At 36.4% G+C, this 20,150-nt stretch overlaps 1 protein-coding gene across 1 annotated transcript; it reads right to left on the bottom strand.

The window, feature by feature from the left end:
* Positions 1-11,459: 11,459 nt before the first annotated feature.
* LOC149143250 (glyceraldehyde-3-phosphate dehydrogenase A, chloroplastic-like) lies at positions 11,460-14,439 on the bottom strand. The gene is made up of 9 exons (XM_089451743.1): positions 14,326-14,439; positions 14,012-14,134; positions 13,757-13,918; positions 13,439-13,624; positions 13,171-13,331; positions 12,780-12,844; positions 12,485-12,534; positions 11,846-12,267; positions 11,460-11,595 (listed from the first exon to the last, which is right to left on the bottom strand). Exons 1-9 carry the CDS (start codon positions 14,437-14,439, stop codon positions 11,460-11,462), a joined length of 1,419 nt encoding a protein of 472 aa, XP_089307869.1.
* Positions 14,440-20,150: the final 5,711 nt, after the last annotated feature.

Here is a 20,150-nt window from a genome sequence, read left to right on the forward strand (position 1 = left end):
ACAAGTAAGGGGGTCTCATACACCAATGTGGTGTTTGGCTTGGTTGTGACCTTAAAATTGGATAATCAAAATATCCTCTAGAAATTTTAGAATTGTATTTCAAATGTATGAGAGTGCAAGGAAGCCTTGTCTTTAGTGAGGTGCATGATAAGATAATGCTTGTCTTCAACATGTAGAAAATCTTGTAAGAGTTTGGAGGTTTATTTTGGAATACATCACTATTTTGAGCTAGCCAAATGGAGCAGATCACCTCTACAACCAAAATATTGTCTTATGTTCTAGTTGTATTCCATTCATTTAATGCCTATGTGTTATCTCCAATCCATTGTTGCATTTTACATAGTCTATGAGTGATACCCCATATCTCATTGGTGAGATGACAGTGAATCAAAATATGATTTCATGCTTTCGTGTTATTCTCTTAAGAGTGCATGCATCGGGACTTGTCCATCCTCTTGTTCTAAGCATGTCTAGGTTGGGATTGCACCCTTGATTTGAGATTTGGGGCCCCAACCTTGGTTGTAGATAGTTGTCTTGCATCTAGAGGGTCTAGACTTGTGCTTGAACACCATTTTTGGTACAAACCTATTCATAAAGATTCATCAATTGATTTTTCATCATCCTATAGATCAATTTATATTTCATTCTATATGCATGCACATAATCAATCTTCCTAAAACATGGTTGATCTTTGTGTGCCTTAGACCATTAAATGCCACAAATCATAGTGAGATGTGCTTGAGTGTGGGTTAATTAATTGCATTGTGGGAGAACTAATATGCATTTGCAATGTATATCAAAAGAAGAAAGGTGCAACTAATATGAATTTAAAATGTATATCAAAAGAAGAAAGGTGCATTGTAGAATGCATGTGGGGTCATAAGAGAAGCATCATGTCACTATACCAGGGATATAAAAATAAAAGGGTATAAAAAATGTGAATAAAAAAATGGATACAGAAAATATTTAGTGAAAATAATGGTTTTTTAAATTGGGATGGTGTATTGGATTTATATTGGTAGGGGGTTAAATAATGAGATTTTTAGAGGTATTCTCCAATATGTAGTCAAATTAAGGGTATTGTTTAGTATGCCACGAATGCACGTGCTATGTCATAGGTTCAGTGAGCGAAGCCCCCATGATTTACATGCACCAAGATATGCATGCACTTGCTTATGTCTAGTGCTTCCATTTCGCTCTAATTTATGATTAGATATTGGCATTGTTGCTTAAAATGCATCAAGAGAAATGTGATTCTTGTTTCGTGGCAAGAATATTCAAAGACTTGTTCTAGCTTGTATTTTTTTTCTTGTTGGTTGGTTGGAAGTTTTCAAGGAAACCCCTGCCCCCTCCCTTGGAACTATGTTTGTATGTAAATATATTGGTGGCTTCAATATGTTGTGAACTTTAACACCCAAACATAGGGCTTTTGCAAACTTTTTCATCTTGAAAATCTTCTATCCTTTAATTTCAAGGAAGTGTTTCTAGCTCTTGAAACTGAGACATTAGAAAACAATCAAGAAATAGAAAATATGAAACATAAAGTTGGAATTGGACTATAAGAATTTATAGTAGAAAGAGTTAAAAATATTGGGTATTTGTTGAGTTTTTAGAAAACTCCAAAAAAAAATTACTAAGATCTTCGAAATCATGAGGAACATATCCATTACAAAATAATTCAATTCACATTTTCACATCGAAAAGGGAATATAAAACATCAAATCACACCATAAATAGAATCATGGGGTCTCTTACATAATTGAAGTAGTAGTTAGTATTTTTTTTTGAAGCATGACACACTCTCCTATGAAATTTGGTATTCAAGTTGATTAGAAGAGATCAGTTTATATTCTTAAAAAAAAATAAAAAAATCATCCTAGATATAACATGTGGGGAACCAGATGAGAATGAAATGATGCACCAACTTAACGAGGAAATAAAGGTCGTAAACTAAGATCATAAAGCTCTCAATATAATTATTAAAATAGATCATCACTATATTTATTGTTAATTACTGTAGTTTCAGGATTAAAAAATCCCTAGGCATGCCCTATTAAAAATATATATAAGATTAAGATTAAATCCAAACATTGATTTGGAGTTGTAATGAAATATTTTTAAAACTGTGAAATAATAATAACATACAGTTTTTAATTGCAATATTACTCAAGTTTTATTAATATAATTTTAATAATTACATTTTATTTTTATAAAAACAAAATAAAATAATTTTCTTTTAATATATTATTATTAATGAGTGTTTTTTTCATAACAAACTTACAAATCTTATTTAAGAAAAATTATATGGTTAGAAACCATATTTGAAACGCGGTTTAATCAATTAAATATCATTTTAGAAAAATAGTATTAATCCAATTTTATTTTTTATATATATATGAATTTGGTATTATATTTAAAATAAATATATTGCGTTTAATTATATTAAATTTAAAAATATATATATATATATAATAAGAAATAAAAAAAAAATAGTATTTATAAACAATTAATTAATTTTATATTTTAAAAAAAATATTAAAATTATTATTTTATTAAAGGAAAAAACTTAATATTGAGAAGATAATAAATTTGAATTTCTCTGATTTTATAATAAAATTGGATATATATATATATATATATGTATATAACTCAATTACTTAAAAAAAAAAATATGGCTAAAATTTAATTAAGTAACTTCTCACCACACTACATTAAAAACTTAGAATTATTCAATATTCCTAAAATAACTTCATTATTTTAAGATTTTCATAATTCAACCAAATAATTGTGTTTATGATAAAAGAGTTTAAGTAGTTTTGTAGTTTGGGTTATTTTTATGGAGTTCTTGCTCCAATGCGGCTAGGGTTTCTCTAATCGTCTATGCTTGGCACTGAGCTTCCGTAGAGATTCAGGAACTCACATCATGAAAATTCGTTTTCCCTTGTTTCGTAGCTATCCTCTACAAATGAGATGACTTACAAACCTTGTTTTCCTGATTCTTTAGCGATGTTTTTTGCATTTTAAATACCTTTTGTTAAGTCCCTATGTTTTATATGTATTTTTTTTTGTTTCTTAGAATGTCCAATATTATCCAAATTGGATCTCTGTGGGTCTGTTATGTCATGGCTAAGGTTTCCATAGCTGCTTGAAACCTCGATGTTGAGCTTCCATGGAGACTCTTAGGGAAACTTCACTATCGATATCTAGTTCGTCATTGCTCATGGATAAGGTTTAAAGGATATCACGTGGTTGTTGGGTTTGTTGTTTGGTTTAATGCATGTATAATGACTTTTTGTCAATTGGGAAAATCATGAACCCTTGGGTGTTTTCTATTATGGAAATTGGTATTACACATTCCTTTTTGAAAAGCAGGGAGATAGAGACCATATCTATAAGTTCGGGGCTTATTTCATGGGTAACAGAGGTTTGTTTCTCATTCATTGGTCTATGGAATTCGATTCTATGATGGAAATTTCATCTGCACTTGTGTGGATCATAATGTGGTTTCTCCCTCTTCTTTGTTGAGGAGAACATATTTTTAAGGATATAGGAGATAAACTAGGTCAATATATTACTAGTGATGTGAGACATGGGAACAACTTTATATGTGTTGTAATTTGTGTTGAAATGGTTTTCTCAAAAGGCCTCCTTGAGGCAATTCAACTAAATCTAGATGGTTGGTCTCATAAACAGGTTCGTTTCAAGTGTAATATATGTCATGAGTATGGACGCTTTGAGAAAAATTATACAAAAGCTTCATTTTATTGAATTTCTCCAAATCCATTGCCCCCTCCTAAAGAGGAACACTGAAAAAATAAGCAAGGATTCATTCTAGTTAAAAGGAAACATAAGAAACATGGAAATAAGAAGCAACAAAGATGTATGGTTGAATCTCCGCATTAGCCCCTTCATAATAATAGTTTTGAAGTCTTAAAGGTACTTGAGGAAGAAGGTGAGAATTTTGAGGTCCAAGCATATCAACCAGTACCAGATCATGTATCTTTAAAGAATACTCGTGTTCCAAAGGTCCATCCTAACGAAAGATGAAGAAGATCCAAATTAAAACTCTCCAAAGAAAACTTTTGTGGTGGACAAGTTTTCTCCAAAGGTTCCTCCTACATTGAATGATGAAGAAGTTGGTAAGGTCGTCAAGAAGAAATACAAAACCTGTTCTTCTCCCTCGTCCTATTTAGATTTGCTTACAAGTCAATGTTCTTCCCCACTAGTCACAAGAAGCAAGAAAGATCATAGGATAAAGAACTTGGGTCTGAGCCCTATCTTGCTCCTTGTGGGTCCAACTGTGGACCATATTCTAGCAATTTATAGAAATGCCTTGTTTTTGCATTTTCTGTTGACACCTAATCCGAAACAAATGGGTGAAGCTGGACAGTCATCTAGAAGATGAACTGATCTGTTTTATGTATGTATAAATAATAGTTGGCTAATGAATAAAATCATCAGTTCTTTCTTGCGCTCATTAATTTCTGGAGTTAACCTGGCCTGACATGGTATCAGAGCACAGGTCCCAAAATAGTGTAACTCCTGCTGAGCGCTGCATCATCCTGAGCGATTCCCTGACACTGAGCACCCTCTGTCCTGAGACTGAGCACCTCTGTCCTGAGACTGCGTGCTTCTGGTGGTGTCCTAAGACTGCGTGCTTCTGGCGGTGTCCTGAGCGCCTCTGGCATGACAGAATATGGTGCGGTGAGCGTGGAATGCGCTGTTGAATGTAAGCTTCGTTACCTTATGTGTTGATGCGTTTCTGCTGTCATAACCATGACTGCGTTTTTGGTGAAAATGCAACTGCGTTTTTGTAATGGTGATTGCGTTTGTGGTATCGTTTTATTGTAAGAACTATGGTATCGCTCAGTTTTTTTAAGAAGATACCTCAGTTTTTCGCTCGGTTTTATTGTAAGAATTGCTCCAATTGATATCGATTCTCTTCTCTCTGCTATTCAAATTGAATAACATCACTTTCTGCTCCATTCTCCTATTATAAGGAATCTTACCGACCAGTTGTTGATTTGTATGATTTAATGGATGCGAAAAGATCATTCGTCGATAGAGCCCAATTGAGGTGAAGGTAAATATCATGACCTGTTTATATAGAAGCAGGAACATTCACATCTTGAAAACATCTTGTGGTTTGTCCTGAGGTTCTCATTTACCATCACCAGGTTTCCATGCAATCAACTCACGGCATGGTACACGTTTTTTCCCTACTTGCTCCTCATCGTCCATATTGACAATTCCGCGACATCTTGGGAACCCACAGTAGCAAGCTAACTGTTCATCTATTGAGAAAAACCTGTAATCATATGTTAGCCCTTCCCATTGCTCTATATCCCTTTTGGCATATATAATGATATGATCTTCTCCACTGGAAATTGCGAGGTACTGTTGTATGAGCCAGAGATCTTGTTGAATTTGCTATATTACTGCTTGGTGTAGGGTTTCTTGAGTTTGCTAAGTTATCAGTCGTTGAAGGATCTCTTGTCCACTGGAAATTGGCAGAAGATTGAATATGTTCTCGTCCTGTTGTTATCTGAGACAGGGATTTTGGCGCAACCTGACAACATAATTTGTTGGAATCATTTTATACGAAGTTTTGACTGAATTCATCCAATTTATGTTGCAAAAGCATTATGACATATTATAGTATGTGACTCATATTATAGTATGCAATATCATGCTTATACTTGGAGCGGAGTTTTATATATTGCGCTGTTTTCTTAACAGTTTTTACATTGATATATATTGAAGTGATATATGTTGAAGAGATCCCTTAGCGCCTTTTTTTTCTCAAAACATAGTAATATTACTAATATAAGAAATGTTGATATGCTGATGCAAATGTTAGAAGAAAATAAAGTGCATAAGGCTGTGGCATAAGGATTTTTTTTTTCTCCAGCAGAAGTCTTTTATCAACAGAAGTTTTTTAGCAGAGATATTTTTTACAAAATGCATTCAATCATTTCTATGGTCGGAATAGTTCTCACTGGCAAGGAGAACTATTTTGAATGGTCTCGGATGGTAAAACACACCCTCATCTACAATGAGCTGTGGAAAGGAGTGTGTGTCGGAGAAGAAGACAGAGACCCTGTGCAACCCACATCAGACAAAGAACTCACCATTTGGGAAAACAAGAACAACGAAGCCTATGCATTAATCACAGCATCTGTAAATGAGGAAGTAAGTCATCATATTTCATCCTATTCCACTGCCTTTGAAGCTTTACAAAAGCTGAAAGAACTCTATGATACACATTCTGCACTTGAAGTTGTTCAGCTCATGATTAAACTCTTCACTCTTGAACTAAAAAATAATGATCCTCTTGCTCTTGCATCTGAAATAAAGTCTATAATGCATGATATTAAATCCACTAAGGTTGAGCTGGATATCTCTCTTATTGCCTTTCTCAAAGCACTCTATCCTACCTACTCCAATTATCTTGAGTCTTTACAAGCAAATGGAAACCTTAAAGATATAACTTTTGACTCTCTTGTGAAAAAGTTTGCTGAAAGAGAAAAAGCCTTTGGAAAGAAAACAGTCCCTGAATCTTCTGAAGAGACTGTTTGCCTTGCTCACAAAGAAAAGCATCCTGCTCAAGATTCTACAAGAGGAAGAGGTGGACGAAGAGGAAGAGGAAGATACTTCAGAGGCAGGTAGGCAGACATTCTCAAGCAGAAAAGGCAGATCTGCATTGCATTCGCTGCAAACGAAATGGATCACATGATGCTTCTACATGCAAGCTACCATGGGACAAGGTTGAGCAAAGAAGAAACCAGCAGAAAGGTAAAACTGATGACACAGACAAAGGTAAAGCACCTGAATCCTCTCACTATATTGAGGCACAATGTAACATTGGAGTAAATTAAGATTTGTTTAATGCTTCACTTGCTTCTTCGAAAAATGACTGGTTGCTTGATTCAGGAGCAACCTGTCATATGACTCATAGGAAAGAATTTTTTGAAGATTTCACTGACAATGTTGATGGAGCAGTATACTTTGCAGATCAGTCAAAAATCAAGCCATCAGGGCTTGGCACAATCAGGCTTAAACTGCCTGGTCTTCTAGATTTTCTTCTGGATCATGTTCTATATCTCCCACAGCTCAAGAGAAACTTGCTATCCCTGGTCCACATCCGCCAGCAAGGTGACTCCATTCATATGTTTGATGGAAAGCTTGAGGTAAGAAAGGCATCTGACCATTCACTTGTCATGAGAGGTATAGAAGAAGAAAGACTTCTTAAACTGCAAGGAACCTCTGCTCATGCACAACATTTTTCATATATTTCTCATCATGATGAAGGTACACTCCCATCAAGTTTATTATGGCATGCTAGATTTGGACATTTAAACTATGATAGTCTCCGCTTGTTGAAGAAAAATGGTGTTGTTGGTTTGCCTACAATTCCTAGAAAACATAAACAATGTGATGCTTGCATTCTAGGAAAGCATAGCAAACAATCTTTTCATGATTCACATTCAAGAGCACATAGGAAGCTTGAACCTATTCATTCAGATTTATGTGGTCCAATGCCTGTTCCTTCTGCAAATGGAAATAAATATATCATGACATTTATTGATGATTACACCAGAATGTGTTGGGTTTACTTATTGAAGAACAAATCTGATGCTTTTCAAACATTCAAGAATTTTCATAAGTGGATTGAAAATGATGCACAATCTCATATTGTGTCTATTCGCACTGATAATGGAAAAGAATATACATCAAATGAATTTGAACACTATCTTCGCCAACATGGGATTAAACATCAAACAACTATACCTTATAATCCTCAACAGAATGGTGTAGCTGAAAGAATGAACAGAAGAATTTTGAATATGGTACGATCCATGCTTTTCTTCAAAAATGTAAAGACAATGTTTTGGGCTGATGCTGTTCTATGTGCTGCATATATAAAGAATAGATGTCCATCTAGTGCTATAAGAAACAAGACTCCTTATGAATTGTGGTATGGACATGTTCCTTCGGTAAAACATCTCAGGATATTTGGTTCCACCTGTTATGCTTTAATACCAAAGGTACATAGAAACAAACTTGGTGCTAGAAGTCGTAAGTGTATCTTCCTGGGGCATTCAAACACATCTAACGCATACCGCCTTTATGATGAAGTAAATAAAAAGTTTGTTTTATCTAGAGATGTCATTTTTCTTGAATCATCCAAATCTGACAGTGTTGTTGAGCGGCAACTTGATCGCTTGGATAGATTCACAAAACCGAAATCATTCCAAGAGTTTGATAATTAGATTCCACATCTTGAAGGGGGGATTCCTATACTAGATCAACATGTGGAATCTCCTTCTGAAGAACAATCTCCCCTGCATGACACTCCAACAACGGATGATGCTTTAAGTGATGTAATTGATAGAATTTGGAGACTCAATCTTGATTCAGACCCAACTCAATCAACAGAATAGCCTGGACCATCTCAGAAAGGTCCCCCAAAGTGGCTGACAAAGACACTTGAAAGTGTTCATCCTGATGAAATTGGAAAAACAGGAACCAGAAATTCAAACCGACAAGATGGAGGTGATGTAGATAACTCTAATTCACCTGTTGATATGGATGTTACTTATGATTGTGAATTGAACTTGTCTACAGATTTTGAACCAACTTCCTTCAAAGAAGCTTCTTCTCATGATAAATGGAAAGAAGCGATGCAGAAGGAGTATGATGCCCTCATAAAGAATGGCACTTGGAAGCTGGTTGATCCTCCATTTGGAACCAAACCAATTGGCTGCAAGTGGGTCTACAAGAACAAGTACAAAGCTGATGGCTCACTAGACAAGCACAAAGCTAGGCTTGTGGCAAAAGGTTTTGCACAGAAGGAAGGGGTTGATTATGAGGAAACTTTTGCTCCCACAGCAAAATGGGCCACCATCCGGACACTCTTTGCACTAGCTGCTCAGAACGGTTGGAAAGTCCATCAAATGGATGTAAAAACTGCATTCTTGAATGGAGATCTAAAAGAGAATGTTTTTATTTCCCAGCCTGAAGGATTTGCTGTGAAAGGACATGAACACAAAGTATGCAAACTTGTGAAGTCCTTGTATGGCCTCAAACAAGCACCACGAGCCTGGTATGAAAAACTAACTGAGCATCTTCTGAAACTCAACTTCAATCATTTTGATCTTGATGATGCAACTTTATTTGTCAAGAAAGTTGGCAAAACAATTGTATATCTTGTGGTATATGTAGATGATCTTTTAATGGCAGGGAACAATGAAAGCTATATTGCATCCATAAAGAAAGAATTAGGAAATTTTTTTGAAATGACTGATTTGGGCTATGTTCATTACTATCTTGGCATTGAAGTAACCCAACACCCAAAGTCCATATTTCTTTCTCAAAAGAAATACATTGGAGATTTGTTAAACAGATTTGGCATGACAGAGTGCAATCCCCTTTCTACTCCAATGGAACAAAACTTGAAGCTCACATCTATTGAAGGAAAGGAATTTGAGGATGCAACAAAGTATAGACAACTTGTAGGAAGTCTCATCTACCTCACTACTACCAGACCAGACATTTCATTTGCTGTTGGAATCCTCTCCAGGTTTATGCAAAAGCCGTGTGAGGGACATTGGTCTGCTGCAAAAAGAGTTCTAAGGTACTTGAAGGGAACTCAAGACCTTGGAATCAAGTATACACAGGTGGACGACTTCAACTTGATTGGATACTCTGATTCAGACTTCGATGGAGACAAAGAAACTGGGGTATCTACTTCAGGATATGCTATGAGTCTTGGATCGGAAGCTGTCTCCTGGAGATCACGCAAACAATCAGTACCAGCAGATTCCACAACAGAAGCAGAATATGTGGCAGCAGATGAAGCAACAAAAGAAATTGTGTGGCTCAGGAAAATTCTTGAAGATTTGCAGGTAAAACAAATACAATAAACTCCACTCATGATTGATAACACCTCTGCAATAAAGTTGGCCAAGAACCCAAAGTTCCATGATCGTACTAAGCACATCAACACTAAATATCATCTGATCCGACATCATGTTGAGGCCAAAACAATCCATCTCCGTCATTGTTCCACAAACGAGCAAATTGCAGACATCTTCACCAAAGCGCTTGGAAGAGAAAAGCTTGAAAGATTCAGAATGATGCTTGGACTCACCAACATCCCTTCAGATTAAGGGGGGGGAATGTTGACACCTAATCCGAAACGGATGGGTGAAGCTGGATAGTCATCTAGAAGATGAACTGATCTGTTTTATGTATGTATAAATAATAGTTGGCTAATGAATAAAATCATCAGTTCTTTCTTGCGCTCATTAATTTCTGGAGTTAACCTGGCGTGACATTTTCTATAGGAATAAACATTTGAAGATTTAGTTTTTGGAATTTGACCCCCATTTTCTTATTGGGAGGAGATTGGTTTTTAGCCTTTCTAGAATTTTATGAGGCAAAAGCAATGTATCTCTTGATGTACTTGCCCCATAGAGGTGTTGATTTTTAATATAATCTATATACTCATTCTTGCTATAATAAATAAAAATAAAAGAAAACAATATAATAAAAGAGTTAATTAAAAATATTCAATCTTGAATTTAAAAATATAATAGCACAATCATATTAACTAAATGACTTGATAAACCTCAATTTATAATCAACATTAAAACATCTCATCATACATCCCATATTGGCAAATGTAAGAATATTTTTAACAATAAAGATTCACCTCATTTTACTGTTGACATTTTTAATATATAAATAAATGTTATTAAGAAATCAATACATCCCTTATCAATATCAATCAAAATTTTTTTTTTTTTTTTTTTAATCAAATTAAAAATTAAAATCTTAAATTAAGATTGAAAAAATATCAATATCAATCAAAATATTTATTTTATTTTATTTTAATTTAATTTTGTTGTTTTTTTAATTAAATTGAAAAAAAGAAACTACACACCATAATCTTGCTTTTTAAAGTGATCCATTATTAAAATAGAGTTTTACAATAAACAGTGATAATACCATCCTTGATAAAGAGAAGCTACACACCATAATATTACTAAATAACAATTTTATTATTTATATGAAAATATATTATTACAAATCTATATCAACGCTGCGTGACACTGGAGAAACATGTCTTTCCACCGTATCAAAACCATAAAACTAAAACGATCCGAGGGTGTAGAAAATGTCAGAATAAACTGGGACTTCAAAGAACAGCTTTGTTACCAGTTTTTTCCTTCCCCCCACATGCACTTATTTCTACTTTCGCAGAGTGACTACAAATATGAGGGAACATTAATAACCATGGAAAGGAAGGAGTATCACAAATATCTTTAACATCACACCGAAACAACACCAAAACATAAATTAATTTTATTTTCTTCCTCTTTCTTTTTTATTATGCACTGTGACTAAAAGATATGGAAGGGGAGGGTCGAAAGAGGGAGTAGCCAACGCTAGAATTAAATGTCGTATATTTTGCATTCAACGTCCTCTATATCGACCCTGCACATTTCCTCTTCCTCAAGAACAAGAACTTCGCCCAAGGTCGCTGCATATTTTGCATGCACCGTGTGTGCAAACTCTACAACTCTCTGGCTGTTTATTACAAAACGAAACATACAATCAAAGTTAAGCAACCATTTATTTAATCTAAAAGTTGGGTAAATAAAAAATATAGACTGAGAAGGGAATGCATCAACAGATTATCTATATATGTTTGTGTATATATCTAATGGTTTAGTTCTTGACCAGTTTGAAACTTTCAGTCGTTTAAAATGATAAATGAGCAATATTTATTTAATACACTGCTGCTAAAAGCATAATATTTGTGTTATGAGATGAATACCTGTAAGCCCATTCATTGTCAAACCAAGCGACCACTTTGATCATGTCCTCTCCCATGACCATGGTGAGTGTAGTATCTACAGTGGCCGAAGCGTGGGAACCGAGAAAGTCCATGGACACCAAGGGATTGTCACACACTGCAACAATACCTTGGAGGGGTCCATCCGAAGCAGCCTTCTTGAAGGCTTTCTTCACATCATCTACGGTAAACCCCTTATTCCCCACGGTGACCACCAAGTCCACGACAGAAACGTTGGGGGTGGGCACGCGCATAGCAATGCCGTTGAACTTATCGTTGAGATTGAGAGTGCTGGGCAGCACTCGAGAGAGTGTATTAATGGATATATCGATGTTTGTTGGAACTATGTTTAGCGCTGCCGCCCTTGCTCTTCTCTTGTCACAGTGTATTGCATCCAACAGACTCTGCATTGAGTCACCCAAATTTAAATGAAACCTTTCCATAACCATTCATCTAATTATATGAAACAATAAGAGTTGTCTGGTTCGAATTCTTTATTAACGTTAATAACATCAATTTAGTGGAACTAGATTTATTAAAATGTGATGAAGAACTGTGGAATCCATCTATTCAAAATTTGCCACTAGTTTTCTTTCAAAAGGTTTTACAGAATCCAATCACCTGATCGCTGGTGTATGAAAGTGTTGCAGTCACACTCCCTTTCGCTATACCTGCAACATCGACATGACACCATTCTTATGTTATATTGGTAAGCTCGACCGATTTCGACGACATACAATTATAACCATGTAAAATTTCCATGGATACCTGCAATATAGCTGGGCCGATTTTGTTCTTGTTTTAATCAATTAAGCACTTAGATAGATCTATGAAGCCCTTAGCGAAATATTTGTAGCCACCCTAACAGAATTAATCTCCTAAAACAAATACCATAAATCAGGAAGCAATTACTTACCACCGAACTCGTCGTTCAGTATTTTGATTAAGGGAGCAAGGCAATTTACTATGCCAGAGCCATTACTGCAAAACGTAAGTTATGTTATGTCAAAATCAAGTAAGGATTGATATTATTATCTTTTAGTGTTTGTAAAGATTGGAAAAGAGAAAAAGACTTCGGTGAGAAACTAGAAATCAAATATCTTCTTTAACACACACACAAAATAATTCTACAGCACTAAAATTTGAATCGGAACTATCTATGACGAATATTATTGGAACACATTCGGGCAACCTGCAGATCTTTCTCCGTTTTGCCCTGGTAAAACTCAATGGTCAAAAGATTATAAAGATTGATGAAAGTGACATGACTCTGAGAAAGGAATGAAATGATGGTTTGCTTTTTTAACCTAATGATGTTGTGCTCGTCGTGAGAGTATTCGCTGTCATTGATTCCCACAACATATGTGGGAATATCGTCGCCCCTCCCAGGTGCTGTAATGATCACCTTTTTAGCCCCCGCTCCAATGTGCTTCTCAGCTTGGGTTCTCTCTGTAAACTTTCCGGTCGCCTGCATCATTGGATTGCATTAATTCAGGCTCAACTATATCTATGTCAACTATAGTTACTACGTATTCGAAGCATAATATATGTATTTCAAGATATATAAGCCCTTACCTCGATGACAAGGTCAACACCGAGGTTCGCCCATGGCAATTGCGAGGGGTCTTTCTCAGAAAGAACATGGATTGGCTTCCCACCCACGTGCATGCTTCTGTAGCCACTCCCATCAGCTTTAAATACGCCCTCCACATCAGCATCAAATTTACCCAGAATTGAGTCATACTTCAGAAGGTGAGCAGCCTGCATTCACAATTCAAAGTAAAACTATACGCTCAGTTTCATAAATATGGAAAAGAAATGCCATCTAAACATCTGGAGAATATATATATATATATATATATGAAAGGTCTCCCCTCCCCTATTATAACATACATTTTCAACACCAGTAATATCATTGATGGCGACGATTTCAAGAGGCGAGCGCTTGTGGCCATGCCAGGAACGCATAAAATTGCGGCCAATGCGTCCGAATCCGTTGATAGCGACTTTCATCTTTGCAACGGTTTCTCCTCTCACGGCTCCTGAGTTTCCAGCCTGATTATTTCAGTTACCAAATAAAATGCATCAGCAAATATTGGCGGCGCGAGCTGTGATGAGTGGATAAGATTGGGAATAGTATTGACTCACCTTAGCTACAACCTGTGAGGCAACCGCATCAAAGAGGCTGAGGTTGTTCTCCCGTGCTTGTCTTCCATATGTGATACAACCAGATGTCGTTTTCAGCCCCGCAAACTCTGATATTTCAGCTCTCTGCAGCACATAAGATGATTGTTAGTAGTATTATTATTATTTTTAAGGTGAAAGTTAAGTTAAATTATTATTTTAGCGGTTTGTAGGACAAGGGATTTATTAATCTTAAACTTGTAATTTTTTTAAAGAGAAAACACATCATTCAAACTATATTAGAAACTGAAGAAAATATGAATAGTAAAAAAACAAACCTTGAAGACAGAGGGAAGTGAGCGGCTCAAAGATGAGGATCTGGCAGCTGCAGGGCGATGCGCAGGAGCGGGAGCTGCAATGTTGGCTACTTGGGCGGTTGAAGGTAGCGCCATTCTCGACGTTGTGTATGCTATCAGAGATTGATGGCAATAATTCCTTGCAATGACTGATCGATCGATCCGTCTGTGTCTATATATATAGAGACACAGAGAGTACAGTACCCTAGGAACCCTACTATATGGTATTGGATATGCTTTACTTCTGTTACAACAACATTCGATATTCGGCGTTCTTTTTCTTTGCAGGAAGGTACTCGATAATATTCGCAGGTAATTCTCGGTTCCTTCCGCGCTACCGAGGACTTTCGTTGTTTTTTCCACTGTAAATGTGCCACTAAAGTAAAGCGTGTGTGTATATAAATGGAAAAGTATGCGCGCCTGTAAATGGGACATTGAATTAAAATTATGTTATCATCATGAAGGTCGGGCATCAAACCGAAAGTATGCTTAATAAAATATTCTATAATAATTACCAATCATATTTAAAGTACGTTAGAATTTCAATGGAAGTCGATGATAGGTAGAAAAAGTGTATTATCGTGGATTCTTTTTAGATATTAGGTTATATAAATTTATTATCAAAATAAAATGATTTTAAAAAACACTTATATAAAATAAAAGGGAAATTTTTAATTTTATTTTTAAATTTTCAAAATTATTTTAAATTTAAAAATTAATAATAAAATATTAAAATAAATTTTAATGTTTTATTAATATTTTTTTTCGAAGGTTAGTGTTTAATATATAATAAAATTTCAATTAAAATAAGAACTTTACAAAGGAGTTATGGCTACATCAATGGTGACCAATGTGGATTAAATAGTTGATCTGATACATGGTAAAGTGATAATGGATGTATAGGCATCAAGATAAACATATATATATTTTAAATAATGTTATTTAATTAGTATAATATTTTTGTTTTAAAAAGTAACATTAATGGTTAGGAAAAGTGCTTATACCTTGTAATGGTTTGGAGAAATTACCTCAATCAATATTGTGGAGTATTTATGCAACATTGTAGAGAAAACATTATAGTGTTAGAGAACTTTTGTAGCACCTATAATAATTCTATAATCTTGCGAATAACTTATGTAGTGCTAATGAGAATCTTATAATATTAAAGAGAACTTTTGTAGCACCAGATAACTTTTATAGTTATGCACCTGAATGCATTTAATACTAATGTGACCTATTTATCTTAATTAGAGTGGAGATAAACGAGGAGGATCTATCTATGATTATTTTGTGGTCTTTAACATATTAAAGGGGTAACTTGGTAATGACCATTCAGAGTACTATAAAAAAGTAGTGGTTGATGAGGTGGTAATTGCCTTATTATCATAGGAGGTTAGGTGAAAATCCTTTGAATCCATGAATGAAGCTTTGACCATTTTTTCTTAAAATTACACTCACGAATTCACAATAACTTAAGTGTGAATGCATTTATCATAAATTCAAAATGTTATTGAGCAATTAAAAAGTAGAATTCATAAATGAATAGTAAGAAGAAAGACAGAGAGACACATCTTGATAACATACTTCACCCAATTTGGGCTGCATCTTTGGGCCCGCTCATTTATGCATTTGATCCATTATTATAATGTGAATCATTTCATTTCCTTCAAAATTACACAGAGAGCTAATAGCCCAAAAACTCTTGGTAAAAAACATTTCCACAAAACACACTTTCTTGTGCATTGGTAAAAGCACAGATTTGTTGAACAAAAGGTCTTGGGTTAAATCCAAACCTTCCCATTGTTCAGTCTTTGGTATTCAAACTTTGCGTAAAAGAATACCCCTGCAATAATTTTTAACCTCGGACATCCTTGGAGGAATGCAAAAAAAATCCTCAACAACGTATTAACCTACGGCCTCCTTGGTGGAATGCAAAAAAAATCCTATTATATATACACCAAGTTGCAAGCTTGAACCTGTTGACTTTGGTAATTTTGTGGGCTTTCGTAAGATTTACACATCAAATATAAATTACCAGCACTTGTTATTTCAAGTAGTTTAGTAGCATGTTGGTTAAGTCACTGAACTGTCGGTGGGGAGGTCACAGGGTCAAACCTGAGGTTGGTCCATTTTGGGAAATTAGGTAACAATAAACTTTAAATACATAACCTTTCATCTCACTACCCAATTGCAGCCATTGATTCATTGATAAATTGGTTTGGGCTATTAGGTCAACGTCATGGGGTCGATCTCGCCCAATGCCATTTTGAATACAATATAGTTTCACGAACTTTAAATAAAATTTTGTTCCATAATGCTTCTAATAGAAAACAATTTGTGTTGTGGTAAATTGTTTGAGTTGTACCAATTAGGTTGAGGGTTTGATCTTCCTACATGGTCCTTCCATGGTCAATAAGGCCCTTTTTCTTCAATTCAAGCTACCACATTGCAATGAATGATTGGACCACATGTGAGTATTCAACTGGACCATGTGTATGCCACATAATTAGCCCGCTGACTCTCCACATTACCTTTCCACATTAGCACCAAATTTGTGCCACATTAGCTCTGTCATGTGTCACGTTCTGGTGCTTCCACCTATTATTCATGTCAACACACCTTCCCATGTGTCACACTCTAATTTTTTCACCTATCATGTCACATCATCATATGTGCAATCCAGTAATCATTCCATTTGATCTTAACTTAAATAGGAACGCAACAACTTATAGATATAATCATAAACATAGAGATGCAACAGAAAATACTTCATTTCATTAATAGAAAAATATTGAACTATGCTTACAAACAGAATGGAAATAAGATAGCTCGAGCGATGGTAGTTTATCTTTGAGAAGAGATGTGGCGACTACATGCTTATGAATTGTGTTACAATGAGGCTCAAGGGACTATTTATTATTGGAAAACATCAGAAAACTGTAAACAACCAAAACGCTAACCCAAGAGATGTAACACCAAGGATTTTGGGCCCCGTTGGGGTTAGTTGGGCAGCCAACTTCTTGCGGTCATAAACTTGGTCATATTATCTTCATTTGGCACATACAATACCTTTTTTGAAAGGTCTCGCTGAGTACTACAGGTTTCACCGCAAGCCCCTATGTATGGCTATGGACTTGCCGTGAACCTCAGAAACGTCGTTTAGGGGATCAAAACTGCTCCAGAAGTTTAGGACCTGAAAAACTACTAAAAATAGTAAATGTTAAAATGAACCAAGAAATAGATGAAACTGACTGGGGAGTCTAGGTGGAATAGGTGGGTGGCCACCAATATCTACCTGGGTCATTCCTCCCCCCTTAGGAAGAAATGGTCCCCATTGCATGCAGAGCCTCCATGAGGTGAGGAAATTTCTATTGAACCCGGTCCCTGGTGAACCACTTGCCCTAGTGAAGGAGTTAGCCTACTTTGATAACTCAGTATAACTGTATCCTCTGTTCGCAAGTGTTCTTCATCTGTGTGTCCATGATCCGATCAGTTGTGGCCTGTTGCATGCAGTCCGGGTTGAGCTATGTTTTTGTGAGCTATTTTGTAATGTCGCATGTCCAACAATGGTGGAAAGTATGGCCGAAGGCGATTTGCATTGAAAATTGGGTGCAAACCAAGGAATGGTGGGATGTTGATCTTGAAGGAATTGTCACCAATGACCTTGGTGATGGTGTATGGACCATATCGGAACGGGCGAAGCTTACGATGGGGTACAGCAAGGCTCTCCTTCTGCAAATGTAGCGAAACTTTGTCACCCAATTGGAACTTATGTGACACTCGATGTTAATCATGGTGCTGCTTTTACTTAGCATTGGCTCTGTCCAATATATCATGGACTTGTTGGTGGATGTGTTGAATGCACTCAATGAAGTTATTAGCCCTTTCATCCTCGGATTGAAGGTGAGTCGAATCTACCTGAGTGGCTGCAAATGGTATGGCCACATCAATCGAGCATAATGGTTGAAATCCTAGCCCTACCTAAAAGGGGATGTGGCTTGTTGAGTTATGGAGAGCTTTGTTATAGCTGTGTTGGACATAGGTGGGACTTTCGTCCCACGTGCAAGGATGCTTTGAGTTGTACATGCGCAGAATGTGTATAATCATCTTGTTGACAACCTCTATGTGGCCATCATTTTTGGGATGGAAAGTCATGGACTTAGTAAGTTTTGTATCAAGAATTGACGAGAGACATGACCGCAATGCACTCAGGAATTTGTTGACTTGATCTGAGACAATGGACTATGGGATCCCAGAGTGTACCCACACTCGCTCAAAGAAGAGTTTAGCAGCAGCCTCTACTGTGATACTCTTCTTGTAGGCTGTCATGATGGCCATCTTAGAGAATCTATCTTCGACCATGAAAACACAATCGTTACTGTGCTTAGTAGAAGGAAGGCCCGACATGTAATCCATGGAGATAAATTCCCAAGGTCAGTTAGGAGTAGATAGAGGAGTATACAACCCTTTCTTCTTAATGGTTGATTTGGAAATGGCACAGGCGGTGCAGGACCTAATGTACTTCCCAACATCCTGATGAAGTTTCAGCCAATAAAAATGCTTTTGTAATACCGCCACTATTTTCTCTACTCTGAAATGTCCATCGAACCTATCGTAGTGCACCTCCAAAATTATCTTGGCACGCTCACTTGAAGGAACATAGATGTGTCCTAGGTGTCATAACAGTGCATCCTGTAGGTGAAAATTTGGAACTTTCTTCCCTTCCAGAAGTGTCTGGTATATGTTGTCAAATTCTGGATCGCTCTTGTAAAGAGTTGCCACCCCGATGTCTCATGCCCACAATGATTAGCACAATGACCGATGGTCGGTTGAGGCAAGTAGCGACGTTATTGGTGCTACCCTTCTTATACTTAATGTTCAAATGGAAGTGTTGCAAATAGGTGGACCATTTCTGATGGCGATTATTCTGCAACTTCCCTTGTGTCTGTATGAACTATAGAGATCGGTGGTCTATGTGGATGACTGTTTCCTTCCCTATAATTTAATGCTTCCATTAACGGTAGGCCCGCATAATGGAAGAAATTTACTTTTCGTAGGTGGGGTACTTTCGGACTGTGTCTGAAAGTGTCTCACTGTGGTAAGCCACTGGATGCCCATGCTCAGTAATAACCACACCAATAGCATAGTCAGAGGCATCCATCTCAATCTCAAATGGTTGTTGTAGGTCTGGTAATGTGAGCACTGGTGCAAAATAGAGGCGATTCTTCAAGGAGGATAACACTTTTTGTTGGGTTTTCGACCAAAAAATCTTTGTTTTCGCTCCTCCCTTGGTGAATTTACTTAAAGGCCAAGTGATATGAGAGAACCCCAACACGAACCTAGTGTAGAAATAGGCAAGACCAAAAAAGTTGTGGAGCTCTGTTAAAGTGGTTGGGGCTAGGAAATCCTGAATGACTCATATCTTGGATGGGTCCACATGTACACCTTGCTCATCAATGATGTATCCCAGATATTTAACCTGGGTCAGGCCAGAGGTGCATTTCTCCATGTTAGCACACAGCTTGGGTTGTCACAGGGTTTGAAGGACCTTTGAATATGGTGGAGGTGCTCTTCCCAACTTTGGCTGAAGATCAAGTTGTCATCTAAATACACCACCACGAATGCATTGGTGAAGGGTCGCAAGATGTCCTCCATTAGTCTCACGAAGGTTGGAGGGGAATTCTTCAATCTGAATGACATGACCAACCATTCGAAAAGGCCCTCCTTGGATTTGAAGGCAACCTTCCACACATTGGAGGGTTCGATAGGCACCTTGTGATAACCTGAATTCAAGTCAATCTTGCTAA

The sequence above is a fragment of the Pinus tabuliformis genome, chromosome X, assembly GCF_031772625.1.
Source record: "Pinus tabuliformis cultivar Carrire ecotype Pingquan chromosome X, CPIR1, whole genome shotgun sequence".
Taxonomy (NCBI): domain Eukaryota; kingdom Viridiplantae; phylum Streptophyta; class Pinopsida; order Pinales; family Pinaceae; genus Pinus; species Pinus tabuliformis.

Coding starts and splice junctions, on each gene's coding strand:
- LOC149143250 (XM_089451743.1), bottom strand. CDS start 14,439: ATGGCGCTACCTTCAACCGCCCAAGTAGCCAACATTGCAGCTCCCGCT. Junction 12,845..13,170: donor GACGAGCACAACATCATTAG/GTTAAAAAAGCA, acceptor TACGTTTTGCAG/TAATGGCTCTGGCATAGTAA. Junction 12,535..12,779: donor ACTGAACGACGAGTTCGGTG/GTAAGTAATTGC, acceptor TCGATGTTGCAG/GTATAGCGAAAGGGAGTGTG.